At 40.8% G+C, this 16,898-nt stretch overlaps 1 protein-coding gene across 2 annotated transcripts in view; it reads right to left on the minus strand.

Annotated features, from left to right (window-relative positions):
• Positions 1–7,040: 7,040 nt before the first annotated feature.
• Positions 7,041–16,898, minus strand: part of FANCM (FA complementation group M) — a 51,864-nt gene continuing 42,006 nt past the window's right edge. Inside the window, exons 20-23 of one of the 2 annotated variants that reach the window (XM_084793709.1) lie at positions 15,466–16,005; positions 11,722–11,821; positions 9,836–10,127; positions 7,041–7,423 (exon numbers count right to left, since the gene is read on the minus strand). In XM_084793709.1, the coding sequence (XP_084649835.1) occupies positions 7,261–7,423; positions 9,836–10,127; positions 11,722–11,821; positions 15,466–16,005 (1,095 nt within the window). In that variant the 3' untranslated portion in view covers positions 7,041–7,260. Of the gene's footprint in view, positions 7,424–9,835; positions 10,128–11,448; positions 11,822–15,465; positions 16,006–16,898 lie in introns of both variants that reach the window. The other variant, XM_084793708.1, reaches the window with a different exon arrangement.

Genomic DNA, 16,898 nt, shown 5'->3' on the forward strand with positions numbered 1-16,898 from the left:
TAGGAGATGAGTATTTCATCTTCTGGCTGTCATAGGTACCTGCACTCAAATGTACCAGGTTCAATCCCCAATAATACCTCTGCCCTTAGTAACCAGCAAGTTATTGGTAGCTATAGAGCTAAAGAAAGGATGTTTTAGTCACCCTAAACAGAATGGAATTTGAGTTGTCCATATTGAATATGATGCTATGCTGGTTGAGATTAATAGGTACTGTGTTAGAAGGTCAGTAAATCTGTTTTACAGCTAGCTTGAAGAAAGTCTCATGTTGCAGATATAAACATACACCAATCTTAAAATATTTATGGTAGGAGTTAGAACAAAAGTTCATGTTAAATACTGGACTGAACTTGGATATATTTGGTGGAAATTATATATTTACTTAACTATTTGACCTTTAATTATAACATCATTTGTCTCAACACGTCCGTATTTACTTAACATCTACTTATAAATTTTCATGTTTCTCTCTGTGTGTACACACTGGATACACTGAAGCTAGAGTTAGGCAGCTGTAAGCCACCTGATGCGGGTGCTGGGTCTGCAAGAGTATTGTGTGCTCTTAACCTCTGAGCCATCACTTAAGGTCCTACAATTCATATACAGCATAAATTATTTATAAACACATTTTTACCAGTCATGCTTATCAGTTATAGATCATAGTACTTAACATGATCTTCTTTGTAGCCAAGGCTAGCTCAAATTAATGTGCCTACTGCCTTGGTATACAATTTGCTGGTATTCTAGGTGTGGATCATCAGAGTCAGCATACTCATCTTTTCTGTGTATGTATGCAGATATGCACACACAAGTAAGCATGTATGTGTGGTAACCAGAGATTGACATGGGTCATTTTTATCTATCACTCTTCATCTTACTTTTGAGAAAGTTTTCCACTAAAAGTGGAGCTCACTAATTCTGCCATAGTAGTAAGCTCCCAATATCTTCAGGTCTCTGAAATCCCCAGGCCTATGCTTCCAGGTAGGGCCACTGTATCTGACTTTTACATGGGTACTGGGGATTGTCTTAGGGTTTCTATTGCTATGATGAAATACCATGACCAAAAATCAAGTTGGAAAGGAAAGTGTTTATTTGGCTTACACTTCCAGATTATAATCCATCTTTGGAGGAATTCAGGACAGGAATTCAAGCAGGGCTGGAACCAGGAGGCAGGAATTAATACAGAGGCTGTGGAGGGGTGTTGCTTACTGGCTTGCCTCCCATGAACTTGCTCATGGGTTTTCTTATAGAACACAGGACCACTAGCCCATGGAAGGTAGCTACAATGGGCTCAGGGCTCCCCTATCAGTAACTACTTACAGTGGACCTGATGGAGGCACTTTCTCAACTGAGAGTCTCTTTCAGATAACTAGTTTGTGTCAAGATGACATAAAACTAGCCAGCACAGGGCTGAACTCCGGTCATCAGGCTTGGGCAGCAAACACTTAAGCAACACATTTCTAGCTCTTCCTTTGCTTTACTTTTTTTATTTTATTTTATTAATTTATTCAACTCAATTGTTATCCCATCACTTAAATCCTCCCATTCCTCCATCCCTCCCGCTTTCACCCTATTCCCCATCCTTAGGTCTATGATCTAGGGGGACGTCCTCCCCCACTATATAGTCATAGGGTATCAAGTCTCATCTTGGTAGCCTGCTTATTCTTTCTTTGCGTGCCATCCAGGCCTCCCCACCAAGGGGAGGGGGGGTCAAATATGTGTGGTTGTCATTTGTGTATAGGAAGGCTAATGACTTTTTGGAGTTTATTTTGTATCCGGCCAATTTGCTGGATGTTTTTATCAGTTATAGGAGTTCTCTTGTAGAATTTTGGGGGTCACTTATGTACACTATCATATCGTCTGCAAATAGGGATAATTTGACTTCCTTCTTTCCCATTTGAATCCCCTTGATCTCCTTTTGTTGTCTTATTGTTCTGGCTAGAACTTCAAGAACTATATTGAAGAGAAAGTGGGCAACCTTGTCTGGTTCCCGATTTAGAGGAATTTCCTTGAGTATCTCTCCATTTAATTTGATGTTAGCTATTGACTTGCTGTATATAACCTTTGTTATGTTTAGGTATGTGTCTTGTATTCCCGATCTTTCTAAAACTTTAAACATGAATGGGTGTTGGATTTTGTCAACTGCTTTTTCTCCAACTAAGGTGATGATCGTGTGTGGTTTTTTTTTTTCTTTCAGTTTGTTTATATAGTGGATTACATTGATGGATTTCTGTACATTAAATCATCCCTGCATTCCAGGAATGAAGCCTACCTGGTCGTGGTGAATGTTATCTTTGATTTGTTCTTGTATTAGTTTTGCGAGTATTTTATTGAGTATTTTTGTGTCAATGTTCGTAAGAGAAATTGGTCTGAAATTCTCTTTGGTTTTTCAGTCTTTGTGGGGTTTAGATATCAATGTGACTGTGGCCTCATAGAATGAATTTGGTGATGTTCCATCCATTTCTATCTCTTGGAGTACCTTGAAGAGTATTGGTATTAGCTCTTCTTTGAAGGTCTGGTAGTATTCTGCACTGAAACCATCTTGCCCTGGGCTTTTTTTGGTTGGGAGACTATTAATGATTGCTTCTATTTCAATAGGAGAAATAAGACTAATTTGTTTATCTGATCTTGATTCAATTTTGGCAAGTGGAATTGATCAAGAAAATCATCAATTTCCCTTAGATTTTCAATTTTTGTGGCATATTGCCTTTAAAGTAGGATCTTATGATTCTTTGTATTTCTTCAGTGTCCGTTGTTATGTCTGCCTTTTCATTTCTGATTTTGTTGATTTTGATACTGTCTCTCTGCCTTTTAGTTTGGCTAACGGTTTGTCTATCTTGTCGATTTTCTCAAAGAACCAGCTCCTAGTTTAGCTGATTCTTTGAATTGTTCTTTTTGTTTCTAATTTATTGATTTCAGTCCTGAGTTTGATTATTTCCAGGTGTCTACTCCTCTTGGGTGTTTCTGCTTTATTTTTCTAGGGCTTCCAGATGTGTCGTTAAGTTGCTTATGTGTGATGTTTCCAATTTCTTTTTTGTTTGTTTGGTTTTTTTTTTTACAATTTTGTTAGTTGACAGTGCTCTGGCCTGCACACCAGAAGAGGGCACCAGATCTCATGGATGGTCTTGGCCAACATATGGTTGCTGGGAATTGAACTCATGACCTTCAGAAGAGCAGTCAGTGCTGTTAACCTCTGAGCCATCTCTCCAGCTCCCTCCAATTTCTTTATAAAGGCACTTAGTGCTATGAATTTTCCTCTTAGCACTGCCTTCAGTGTGTCCCACAAATTTGGGTATGTTATTCCTTCATTTTCATTGAATTTCAGGAAGTCTTCAATTTCTTTATTTCTTCCCTGACCCAGGTGTCATTAAGTAGAGAGTTTAGTTTCCATATGTGTGTAGGCTTTTTGTTATTTCTGTTGTTGAAGTCCAGCCTTAGACCATGGTGATTTGATAGGATAAATGGCATTATTTCAATCCTCTTGAATCTGTTGAGGCTTGCTTTATGTTATCGATTTTGGAGAAGGTTCCGTGGGGTGCTGAGAAGGAAGGTATAATCCTTGTGTTTTGGTGAAAAGTTCTGTAGATATCTGTTAGATCCATTTAATTCATGACATTGGTTAATGTTATTTCTTGGCTTAGTTTCTGTTTCAATGACTTATCCTTCAGTGAAAGTGGGGTGTTGAAGTCTCCTACTATTAGTGTGTGGGGATCAATGTGTGGTTCAAGGTTTGTTAATAGGTCTTTTACAAATGTGGTTGCCCTTGAATTGGGAGTTAGATGTTCAGGATTGTGATGTCATCTTCCTTGACTTTACCTTTGATGAGTATAAAGTGTCCTTCCTAATCTCTTTTGATTAGTTTTTGTATAAGGTCTATTTTATTAGCTATTAAAATGGCTACACCAGCTTCCTTCCTGTGTCCATTTGCTTGGAATACTTTTCCCCAGCCTTTAACCCTGAGGTAATGTCCATCCTTGTGGCTAAGATGTGTTTCTTCGATGCAGAAGAATGTTGGATCTTGTTCATGCATCCATTCGATTAGTCTGTGTCTTTTTATTGGAGAACTGAGACCATTTATGTTAAGAGATATTAGTGACCAGTGACTGTTAAGTGCCTTGATTTTAATGTTAGTTACAGTAGAGTGCTTGTAAGGTTATGTTTTTGTGATGATGTAATTATCTATTTCCAGTGTAGTTTTGCTTGTAGTTTGTCACTTTAGGTTGGCATTTTCTTTCCATTAACTTCTGTAAGGCCGGATTAGTGGTTAGGTACTGCTTAAATTTGTTTATCATGGAATATCTTGTTTTCTCCATCAATGGTTACTGAAAGTTTCACTGGATAGAGTAATCTTGTCTGGCATCTGTGGTCTCTTAGGGCTTGCAGGACCTCTGTCTAGGCCCTTCTGGCTTTTATGGTCTCTGCTGGGAAGTCGAGTGCAATTCTGATAGGTTTGCCCTTAAATGTTAATTTGCCCTTTTCCCTTGCCACTTTTAATATTTTTTCTTTATTCTGCATATTTTGTGTTTAGATTATTATGTGGTGGGAGGATTTTCTTTTCTGGTCAATTCTATTTGGTGTTCTGTAGGCCTCTTGTATGTACATGTACCTCCTTTTTTAAATGGGGGAAATTTTCTTCTATGATTTTGTTGAAGATATTTTCTGGTCTTTGAAGCCAGGCACCTTCTCTTTTCTCAGTTCCTATTATCCTCAGATTTCTTTTTATGGTGTCCTTTATTTCTTGGATGCTTTTTTTCAGATTTAACATTTTCTTTAATGGTTGTTTCAAGTTCTACGATGGCATCTTCTACTGCTAAGATTCATTCCTCCATCTCTTGAATTGTTAGAGAAGCTTAGGTTTGTATTACATGCCTGCTTGTCTGAGTTCTCTTGTTCCTGGCTTTCTTCTGTCTGTGTTTTTATCATTGTTTCCATTTTCATCTTCAGATCTTGAACCATTTTATTGATTTCCTTCATCTGATTGTTTGTATTTTCCTGAGTTTCTTCCAGTGACTTTCTATGGCCTTCAGATCTTGAACTGTTTTATTGATTTCCTTAATCTGATTGTCTTTTCCTAGATTTTTTTCCCAGTGCCTCTCTATAGGCCTCTTTAATGTATTCAATCTTTTTGGCTGCATCTTCCTGCATTTGTTTTCAGAAATTCGTTTCCTCCATTATCATCTTCATTACTATGGATTGGAGGTTATTTTCTTGTGTTTCAATTGTGTTTTTCTCTGGGTTGATTTCATTGGGATAGTTGGGATCTGGAGATGCCATATTTTTTTGTTGTTGTTGTTGATTATGGTTTTGTGCTGACCTCTAATCATCTTGCTGTCTCTGACGTTGTAACCCTGATCCACGCCCTCCGTTCTGCCCAGGCCGATGGGCCCACAGATCGGCCAGAGAGGGAGACAGAGGGTAGGCAGGTGTGGCATACACATAGGCATGCATGCTCAGCGGTGGGAGGCTTTAAAGCTGTGGCTGGAGGTGTGTCTGCAGCTGCCTGAGCCCTTGTGTGGGCCCTGGGTGTCTCCATGGACTGGCGGGCCTGATCTACTCTCTCCATTCCCCGTGGGCCAGCAGGCCCAAAGATGGTCAGAGAGGAAGGCAGGGGCCGTAGTTGATGCAAACACCCTTGGTCTGGGTTTTGGTTTCTTGCTCATGCTCCCTCGCTCTCCAGCCCCTGAGGCTTTCTTAGAACTTGCAGGTCGCTCTGAGGTCAGAACCACCCATTTTCCTGTGTTTTTGGTGGGCTAGCAGCTCCAGCCTGGAGTTACACTGCCCACACTTGAGTCTCAGAGACCAAGCTCCCGGTTATCACTGGCAGGAACCTGTCCAGCTGGAAAGTGTGCACCCTTCCTCCACATTCTTAGATTAGACAACCTGAGTGTGCAGCTGTAGCGCTGTGTCAGGGGTGTATATCCAAGCTGCCTGGTCCCCTGTGAGGACTGGGACTCTCTGTGGACTGGTGGGCTCAGATCTACACTCTCTGTTCCCCTTGGGTCAGTAAGCCCACAAATGGTCTGAGAGGAAGACAGGGGGCGCAGGTGAGGCCAACACCCTTGGTTCTGGGTTTTGCGCTCACGCTCACCTGGACACCGGCCCCTAGGGCTTTCTTGGGACCAGCGGGTCAGTCTGGGGTCAGGCCCTGTTTTTCTGGGCCAATAGCTCCAGCCCGGAGATACACCACCCATAGATCAATCTCCGATACCAAGCTCCCTGTTATCACTGGCGGGAACCTGCCCCGCCGCTGGGAAGTGTGCACCCTTCCTCCAAGTTCTTAGAACAGACAAGCTGATTGCACAGCTTTTAGTGCTGCAGCTGGAGGATGTGTCCACAGCTGCCTGGTCCCGTGTGGGCTCTGGGTCTCTCTGTGGATTGGTGGGCCCAGATCCACGCTCTCCGTTCCCCCTAGGTCAGAGGGCCCAAAAAGGTTTGAGAGGAAGACAGGGGACACAGTTGATGCAAACATCCTTGGATCTGGGTTTTGGTTTTGTGCTCAAGCTCACCTGGACACCAGCCCCTGGGGCTTTCTCAGGACTAGTGGTTCGGTCGGGGGTCAGATCCACCTGTTTTCCTGTGTTCAGTCTCAGACACAAAGCTCCCGGTTAATAATGGCAGGAACCTGTCCTGCCGCTGGGAAATGTGCACCCTTCCTCCAAGTTCTTAGGACAAGGTGAGTGCATAGTTTTAGCGCTGCAGACGGAGGGTGTGTCCATAGCTACTTGGTTCCCTGTGTGGGCACTGGAACTCTCTGTGAACTGGTGGGCCCAGATCCACGCTCTCCACCTCGACAATCACCTCTGCAGGCGGGTTCCCAGCTACCTGCTTCAGCCTCTGAGACTGCTGCTGCGGCTACTCTCCAAGGGGATGCGCAGGTTTTCTGCAGTTTATTTCTGTCCAACGGTGGAGTTCGAAGCTTGGTGTTCCTGGTTAAGAAAATAGTTCCAATCCCTGACTCGATTACTCTGTCTTCTAGACAAGGTCCACCTCCTCGCCGTCATCTTGGAATCTGTCTTACTTTCTTAAACCACTCTAAACAATACTTCACACAGCCTTGATTTATTCAATAAAATTTTGTTTTGTAGTCTAATCAAAATGATTATTGAACATCAAAATTTCCCTTTAAAAATAAATTATATAGTCTATAAACAAAAAGGTATACAATATAAGGATATCTTTAGAGATGAAATATTTACATATTTTAAATTGGCAATCATAAACTACAATGATTATTGAAGTACACTTAGTATTGTGAGAGTTCTTTCATAGACACTCTTTGAGTGCTGAGCATGTATCGGCTTTCAGTCTGTCCTGGTTAAGATCACTTGGTAACATTTGTATATCAAATATATAGTGAATATATCTATAGATCTCCTCAGCCTTTTGCTGAGTTACTTGGGCACGTGTGGAGATTTCTTCAGGTGAGCTGAAAAGAAAGAAACACAAGAAAGTGAACTTGGATTTTTAGAAATTACTGTTTGTATCATGCCTCAGGATAGAGATGTAATTTAGTGGGGTAAAGCACTTGCCTAGCAGGTAGGCAGTTGCAGCACACGCTCAAAACCTCCTCTTACATTATGCATCTAGTGTTAATATGTCCTTAGCACTAGTTAAACAGCACAAATGCTTGTTTTCTTTAAACCTTCACCAGTGTTCTGGGCATGGTGGTGCACTCCTTCAGTCCCAGCAGAGGCATAGGAAGGCAGATCTCTAAATTTGGAGAAAGCATGGTCTCCATAGTTCCAAGTCTAAGTAGGACAGTCTCAAACAATCATCTACAAAAGCTTAAGATTTCAGATCTGCACTGGAGTAAACATCTCTGAAATCTTACCCCAAATACTCATTTGTAGGGACCTGAAGCTGAGACTGGGGGTTGATACCTCTCGGAAGAGGGAACCTAAACTGAAAGATATTTGGAAAAGCCTTACAGAATTATACTATTTTATATTTCATATTTACCCGAGATGACATATGATACATACATATGTATATAATATATCTTAAATGATATTAGTGCCACTGTGTTTGACAATGCTTCCCACAAGAACCATAGACTAATAGAACCCCCAGTAGCAGGCATGAAAAACCTCTTCTGAATAGTTATGGTAAGACAGGAGACACCCATAACAATAGAGGCTTTTCATGTGGCTCTTGGTTGCCTCTCAGAAGATTAAGGTAAGTCCCTGGTGGTCAAGCCTCCCTGAGATCTACCCTTCATAGTACCAGGCAGTGCTTTGCAAGCTGCCAAAGGAGATGAACAATCAATAGTTCTACCTAGCTGTGACACCTGTGAAGCACATGGTGAGGTATCTCTAAAGGTACAATAGTGGCACTCTTATCTTGTTGATAACCAATAGCTGTTCAACTGCACACTCAATAGGAGGGAAAATCATGCCTGATACTATGAACCTAGTCAACTACCTGTGGCTAATTAGGTCATGGATCGTAGAGGAGATCCCTCACCACTTTACTGGGAAAGCATAATTCCTAAATATATTCTAGAACTTAACCTTAACTATCTCAGTCTTCAACAAAGCTTTTGGGGAATGGGGTGATGGCTAAGAGTACAAGGGGAGGCAGAGACAGGTAGATCTCTTATTTTGAGGCCAGGCTGGTCTACAAAGCAAGTCCAGGACAGCCAAGGCTACACAGACCGTGTCTCAAAAAAATAAATAAGTAAGTAAAATAGACTACCAACTTTCTTGGTAACCAGAGACATGTGAGTTTAAGACATAAGATTTTATACTCATTAGTGAACATAATATATATGATAAACCCTAGGAAAGAATAACAAATGTATATACACAGCAGAATAAATACAAAAACTAAAACTCTAAGAAGTACTAGTCATATATTCTTAAAATGCCAACTCTATGGATACGCATAGAGAAAGGAGAATCTAGTTGTAAAGGCATAAAACATATTTTTACTAGAATTATAACAGAGGGATTGGCAAGATGGGTAAAGGTGTCGCCGCTGAGCCTGACCATGGTGGGAGAAAACCAATCTCAACAGCTGTCCTTTGCCTTTGATGTGCTCATTGTGGTGGACAGGGGTTTACACGTACGTACACACACACACACACAGTAAAAGTTGTTTTTATTTTCTCAGAAGAAGGGATGAGATGTGAGCCTTTCACAGTCCTTTCTATCTCTTTCTGAACTCTGGCTGACTGGTTCAACTTAGCTATTCTGTCCCAAACTTCTCTCCAAGCTGAGTCAAACTGGCTTCTCTTAGCTTCTGACTGAATAGCTCTGCCTGGCCTCAAACTAATTCTGGCAATCTGTTTTAATCTTCTGACTCCTTTTCATTCTCTGGCTCATTCTGTTTTTCACCGGTATCTAGCCTGCTCTCTCTGCAGTTTGTATCTGCAGAACTGTTCTGGTTAAAAAAGCTCTCAGTTAAAACAAACAAACAACAAAAAACTTTCTCTCTGAGTGCTGCTCTAAAGTAGCCTCTCTTTCCTGTTCCATCCTTGTGAGAGTTGGATGTGATTCATTCTGTCAAATCTTTCTCTGAATTGTCACTTTTGTCTGCCCCTCAATTAGAAGTCACTTCCAAATGGCTGCTTCCTTCTATAAACTAACCTTACCTTCATTGGGATTAAAGGTAGGTACTAAATGTGTCTTTATTCCAGCCAGATCACACTACTCCAGAGAGTGTCTGCGTTCCAGCTCAATCACATAGACCTAGAAGGTCTTTGGATATGATCTTTTGTCAGAGCAGCCATGTTGCTGGATAAAAATTCCCCTACTACATCTTCCCCCCGCCCCCTGACACACATTAATGAAATTAAAAGAACAGTAACCATTTGAAAATACTAGTGAAATAGACATACCTGTTAGCCATCTTTTTCACAGATGAAAACTGATGACACATATTTAAGGCGGTTATATAACTTATACTGGGAATACTCAAGTAGAACTGAAGTGCCTCATATTTACTAGTATTCAGCACTGCTGGAAGATGAATACTAACATTCTTTCTCTGTTCCACCAATGACAGCTCCTTTAGTAAATCAGCAGTTTCTTCTTGTCCAGAGCTGAAAAGGATTCGGATTCCAGCACCAACTAAGGCTGTCAGCAGACTGTCATAGCACTTCGTTCTTCTAAACAGTCTTGATATATCTCCTAAAAATTTCATATTCAGGGAAAATGAAAAGCTTAGTGACTAAAATCAGGGAGAAACATTTATATACTTTATTAGAATTCTAGCATCTCATCATTGAGTTAACGATGGTAGCTTTTACTAATGATAAACTACAAGTAAGCTTTAAAGTGACTGTCTAATATCTGATCTGAAATTCTTACAAAAAAGCTCACTGAATATTAGTTGATGTAAAACTGTGTATTCCAGTGACTGAAGAAATATCTGGAGAGCCTTCTAATGCTACCTTATCATTTCTTAGCTTTCCTATTCACTTTTTAAGATATCCTACTTTTATATATCAATTTTTATTTTATAATACATTTTATAATAAAAATAGAATAATAATTTTATTATAATTAGTCATTATAAGTTCCTTATAAAAATATTTTTCCACCACGTCTACCATATTACTTTCCATTTTGTTTTAAACTAAATTTTTTTCACTCCTCACTTTTCCACTTAGGGAAAAAAAGGACAACATACCTGAAAGATAAAGTGACTTATCCAGGGTACAGCATGAGGAAGGAAAATGCTGCCCAATTTCCAAACCAATGTTTTACGTAGGCCACTATTTCCTTTTGCTTAATTTCTCTAATATTTCCATAGTAGCTTTCAACAATATGTCTTTATTTCAATCTTATAACAACAAGAAATGAGCAGGGCAAGTAAGCACCTTATCAATACTAAACATACTTATTATTCAGAGGCAGTGGTTTGTCAGTGAAATACCTACAGAGTTGCAGAGAAACCAGAAATCAATGCATCTGTTGGATCTATATCCCATGTCAACAGATCCTTCAACAGTCAAGCTATTACCAGAAAAATTTCCTAGCTATAACTTTAATCTTGCATTTGTAGGTGCAACTCAGGCACCCATTTCAGCAACTCATGTAAATCCAGTCTTCCCACGTTCAGACTAAAGCTTATGCTCACAGATACAGCAAATAACGCCATTATCTTACTGCTCTGTAACAAAGAAGTTGTTCAGCCTGGGGTGATTCTCAGCCCTTCCCACCAACCCTCCACGGCCTGACTCCTAAGCATCTGAGCCCTCTTTCTCCACGAGGCTGCACTGTTTAAGGAATTTGTCGTCCTTTCTGCTGTGCCTGGAGCAGGCTTATGATTTGTCTGGTTTACCTTTGGTTTCTCACTATTTAGTTTTCATAGGCCTCATTAAAATATGATGACTAATGAAAAAACATAAAGGTATTAAGTATGAAATGACAAATCCTGACGTCAGAAGAATGAACTAAGTAACTGGCAATTTTCTTTATAGCCTTATAAACATTTTAAATTACAAACCTGCTTTTTCTCTGTCTTTTTCCACAATCACACATACTCTTTGAAACATGCTCTGCAGGCGCTGGATCTGCTCGATGAACTTGTTCTTACTGCCATTATTTAACATTTCAGACTGAGACTTCCTTTCCACAGCCATGCGGTTACTTACGATGTAATCACAGCCATTAAGAGGACAAACCTCTACTTGTAACCCATGAACTGTTCTTAGTGAAGAAATTACTTCTAAACCAGAAGTGATTTCACGACTGTCTACAAGAATGCAAGCTCTGCTACCTTCCTGTGGAAGTCTAGGGGCTGTGTGTTCCTCAGCCACATGCAGAAGTGAGTTAGAATAGGGTGCTGCCGGGGCGGCACTGCCCTCCTGATCACCGACCTGAAAGAGGGGAAAACACTGGTCACAGTCCAGCTAAATATGCATCAGTGCCATGCATGTCACAGGGGATGCTGGGTCTCCCTACAGAAAACACGGGTTACTTTAACCTCACTATGACCAAAGACTGTAGGTAAGACAAGCTACCACTCGAACCACTCAAAGTAGAGCCATGGTTGACAACAAACAGTGGGAATAGAAAGGCATGATAAAACACAGCGAAGTCTACAACCAAACAGGGAAGAAAACGTCATCAGAGGGAAAACATTTGTTAAGCTAAAGAATAAAGAATATCTTAATAACATCAAAGCAGATTGGAATGCATCTCAGGAGTAAGGACTCTAGACAAGATATTACTGAAAGACTGGGAGATAACTAGAAAGCCCTTCTAGCTGAAGACAAACTGTAGTTGTATGTTTGCGTCTCTCTGTTCTGTAGGAGTAAATCACTGGCATTCTAAACAAAGTGTGAAAAGATGGTAGTAGGGATTGTCCCATCACCTCGCACACACTAGGCAAGCACTGACTTACTGAGTTGTATATAAAACCCATTAATCTTTTAACCTACTGTAAAAACTCTATTATTACATGACATGTGAATTGGTGCACACATGAAGAACACAGGACAATTTGGAGTCAATTCTTTACAGCCACCAGGAACCAAGATCAAACTCAAATAACTCGGCAAGCACTTTTACCCACTGGGCCATTTCACCCTTAGGAATACTTAAAAGAAAATCACATGTGTATGTGTACTGCACCACATGTGTGCAGGTGCCCAAAGAGGCCAAGAAAAGGGTGTCTGAACCTCTCAAACTGGAGTTAGAGGAAAAACTGGACATGGGTGCTGGGAACTGAACCTGGCTTTTCTTCAACAAACAAGTGCTCTTGAATACCAAGCTCTCTCCAGCTTCTCAGTAACACTTATAAAAAACATTAGAGCTGAAGATGTAGTTCAGTGTTAGGACAAAATAATATCTATCTACTGTAGTATAAAACCTACGATGGGCATTTAAATGAAAAACAAAGAGGAGACAAGAATACATTGCATGCTATTATCTGTTTAAAGGAGATTAAAAGTATATATGTACCTTCCTATGCATTTCATAAAATGGAAATACAAATGTACATATATTTTTAAATTATTTCCTTTGTATAAGAGTAAAGGGTATAAAACCAGAGGGACATTTTGAGTTTATTTTGTATATTTTAATTTGGGACCATGCAAGTAAGTCACATTAATGATGAGATTTAATTTTTAAAAATCCATAACAAAGCCAGGCATGGTGGCGCATGCCTTTAATCCCAGCACTCTGGAGGCAGAGGCAGACAGATCTCTGTGAGTTTGAGACCAGCCTGGTCTACAAGGTGAGTCCAGGACAGCCAGGCCTACAAGAGAAACCCTGTCCCCCAAAACCTAAAAAACAAAAACAGAAACAAAATCCATCAATTAAAAAAAAAAAAACAAAACAACTAAATATCCAGCTGGCAGAGCAGTCAGTAATTTGTAAATAACTCAATTCTTTAAGTGAAAAGAATTGCCATACTCAAAAACTCACAAAATGATTTCACTGACTGTTGAGTGTGTATGATAATGGTGTGTATGAGTGTGGACAGCTGGCACCACACGGCGTGGGGCAGAGGACAACTCCAAGCTCGCTGACCCATGAGGCGGTGCTCACATCTCTAGGGCTGGGGTTTCCAGCTGCAATATCTGTCTTCTGATGTGAGCCCCCAGGATCAAACTCATGTGGTCAGATTTGTGCAGCAAGTACTGTCACCTTCTGAGCCATCCCCCCAAATCAATAACTGCTCTATTCTGATGTGAACAGTGGGACTATTATTCTGAAGGTCCCACATGATTCCAAAAGCTTTGTAGCGTTGACTACTGAAAAGGCCTAGAAACTTTAATCCAGAATCAGAGACCAGAACCGCAGCAAGTTGGAGAAACAGCTGCTTTTAGGTCCACGGACATATGAAAGACTGACTAGGCCAGTTTGCCTACCACACAGCAAACAAGATGAGCACCCCTGTGCTGCCCAGGCTGACCACAAACATGCCTTAGCCTCTTGAGTCCTGAGATCGCAGGAGGCCACCACCATGTTTAGACATTCCTTTATCCCCACAAGTAAACTCTAGCACTGAAAATACCTTTCTGGAACAAACTTCACTACCAAGCAAAATACTAACCGATGTAAAAAGTCTGAAATGACAAAGATTAGCAATATAAGAGAATGATGTAGGACAGGCTCACAAGGCCCCACCCCACCCTGAGTGTCTAAAGGCAGTTAGTGTTTGCTGAGGGAGAAAGAGATTTCTGCAGCCACCCGTAATATGCCATCTCTCACCCATGCTCCCTAAGTGACCTTAATGGAATTTATCAGGTCACCAAATCTAAAAAAAGACGGGAAAGTTGATGTTAAGAAAAGGAAAAGAGACTTGGTCAAATAAGAGGCACCAGAGTCCCCTGGAGGGGGAGGTCTGGTGGCACTCAGAGGAAGGACAGCAGGCTACCAAGAAGAGACTTGATACCCTATGAGCATATACAGGAGGAGGTAATCCCCCTCAGGAACAGTCATAGGGGAGGGGAATAAGGGGAAAATGGGAGGGAGGGAGGAATGGGAGGATACAAGGGAGGGGATAACCATTGAGATGTAATATGAATAAATTAATACAATTTTTCAAAAAAAGAAAGAAATGTTAAAAAAAATAAAAAAGAAAAGGAAAAGGGAGCTGGGCATGGTGGTACACGCCTGTAATTCCAGCACTTGGGAGGTAGAGGCAGGCGGATCTCTGAGAGTTCGAGGCCAGCCTAGTACACAAAGTGAGTCCAGGACAGCCAGGGTTATTACACAGAGAAACCCTGTCTGGGGGCTGGAGGGGGGCGGTGCTGGGGGAGGGGGAGTGAAAGAGGAGTGAATATGACCATGACCGAAATACATTATATACATGTATGAAAATGTCATGATTGTTATGTACAACTCATATATGCTAATAAAAACCCCAAACTTTACAGAACTGAAAAAGATTCTAAAAGAAATCTAATGAACACATATAAGCCAACAAATTAGACAACCTAAATGGCAAATCCTAGCAACTGTGGTGCTACCCACCTGTAAGCCTAGGACTGGGGAGGCTGGGGTAGGAAGTCTGAGACCAATATGGGCTAATGAGTTTGAGGCAAGCCTAGGCTACAAAGCAGGATCCTATGTTTAAAAAAAATCAACAAACAACTAATTATTTATAATTAATCCAGCAGGTTAGGAATTTTGTGTGTGTGACAATTTTATTAACGTAGTATGCGCATGTGCATGTGTAACACATACACACGTGTGGTATGTGCACATTTGTGGGTATATGTGTGTCTGTAAACTTGTAGAAGCCAGAAAGACTCCAAGCGCCCTGTTCTATCACTTTGTCATATAGGACGGCATCTCTCACTGAACCTAGAGCGTGGCTGGCAGCCAGCCTGCCCCAGGTTCAAGCTGGAGGTTGATCTGGGCTACATGAGACCCCTGTTTCAAACAAAACACAACACACACTTTTTTCTTTGAGTTACTTACTATAAAATTTTTTAAAAAGAGCCCTCCCCACCATTGACCCTTTGAAGTAAACACACGGCGGCACTAGCTTCGTTTTCGTACATACCTTCAGCTGAACTGGACGTCCCCCACGTCCTTTCCTTGGCTCAGCACTAGTATGTGGCGGTGAAGTAGATTTGACTCTATTATGACTCTGAGCCTTGAGGTCCAAGGCTTCAGGAACGGCATCCGTCATGTTCGGCACCACCGGTTGTTCCTGCTCGCATGACTGAGTCACTGTTGGACTGGAAAGGACCTTGGGCCCTACACTCTGAGGCCAGCCCTGCTGAATGTGCTTGCCAACTGCAGCGCCATTGGCACCCGAGTCCTCTCTGTCACTCACAGTGTTTTCCCCCTCACTTGAATCATCGTCTGGTAAGATAATCCTAGATAGTTTCCTTTTCAGCATTGTACAGTTTTGTCTCATGCTCCTTTGCTTGAGCTTTACGGCATATCGGGTTTTGTATCTTATGTCCTCATCTGTAAAGGAGTCTTTAGTTAAGTTAAAATCAACAGAAATTTCTTCTTCGCTTGTTTGGCTTTTGCAAGACTCCTCTTCATCAACACAAAAACTATCCTCTAAATAGTTTTCATCTTGCTCAGGAATCTATAATAAAAATAGGCAGAAATATTTAAATTTATAACTAGTCTGAATTTACATTCTTTGTGGCACAAATTCTTATTCCATTCAATGACTATCTACCAAGTACCTTTATTATGTGGAAAAATGGGGACTTGAGAGATTAATAAAAAAAAGAAAGAAAGAAAGAAAGAAAGAAAGAAAGAAAGAAAGAAGCATTTTACCTTCTAGAAATTTATAGGCAGCCAGCAAAGTGAACAAGGAAAACTTGCGGCAAGTGCTACAGAATAAGCACATCATTAAATCTAGAGATGTGAACAGCCATATTATCAGGCGGAACATGGCAATTTACAGATAGAGAAAATATGATGTGTATATGAAAGCTACACTAGCAATACATGGTGCTGTGTGTTTGTAATCCCAGGCACTTGGGAAGACTGGGGTGGAAGGATCTCGAATTCCAGACAAGTGTATATATGTGGGTAACTGCTTAGAGGTGCAGTGCTTGCCTGGTATGTGGGAGTCACTAGGCTCAGTCCCCAGCACTGCACTCAGTAAGGAAATAAGGATGAGCCTGAGCAACACAGTGAGATCTCATCCACAGCCTAACAGCACGCCAGCGCCCAGGGGAGGCAGACCAGTCTCTGCATGTGGCACTGTGGACACAAAGCAAGTTTGGCTACACAGTAAAATCCTATCATAAAATACCAGCAAATGAAGAAATAAAAGATCCATCTGTAACTTTTACAAACATTTTTATGAAAAAAGAAAACATTTTTAAAGTATGACATATAAAAAAACCAACTAGTAAATGATCAAATTCTATTTATTTCCTTTAAACTAATTCTCCTAATTGGAAAGGAAAGAAAAAAAAAATCACAGTAAAGTTATCTAACTCAGCTCCAGTTTCCTCAGTTTGG

This window comes from Acomys minous (genome assembly GCF_964271855.1).
Source record: "Acomys minous genome assembly, chromosome: 8".
Lineage (NCBI taxonomy): Eukaryota > Metazoa > Chordata > Mammalia > Rodentia > Muridae > Acomys > Acomys minous.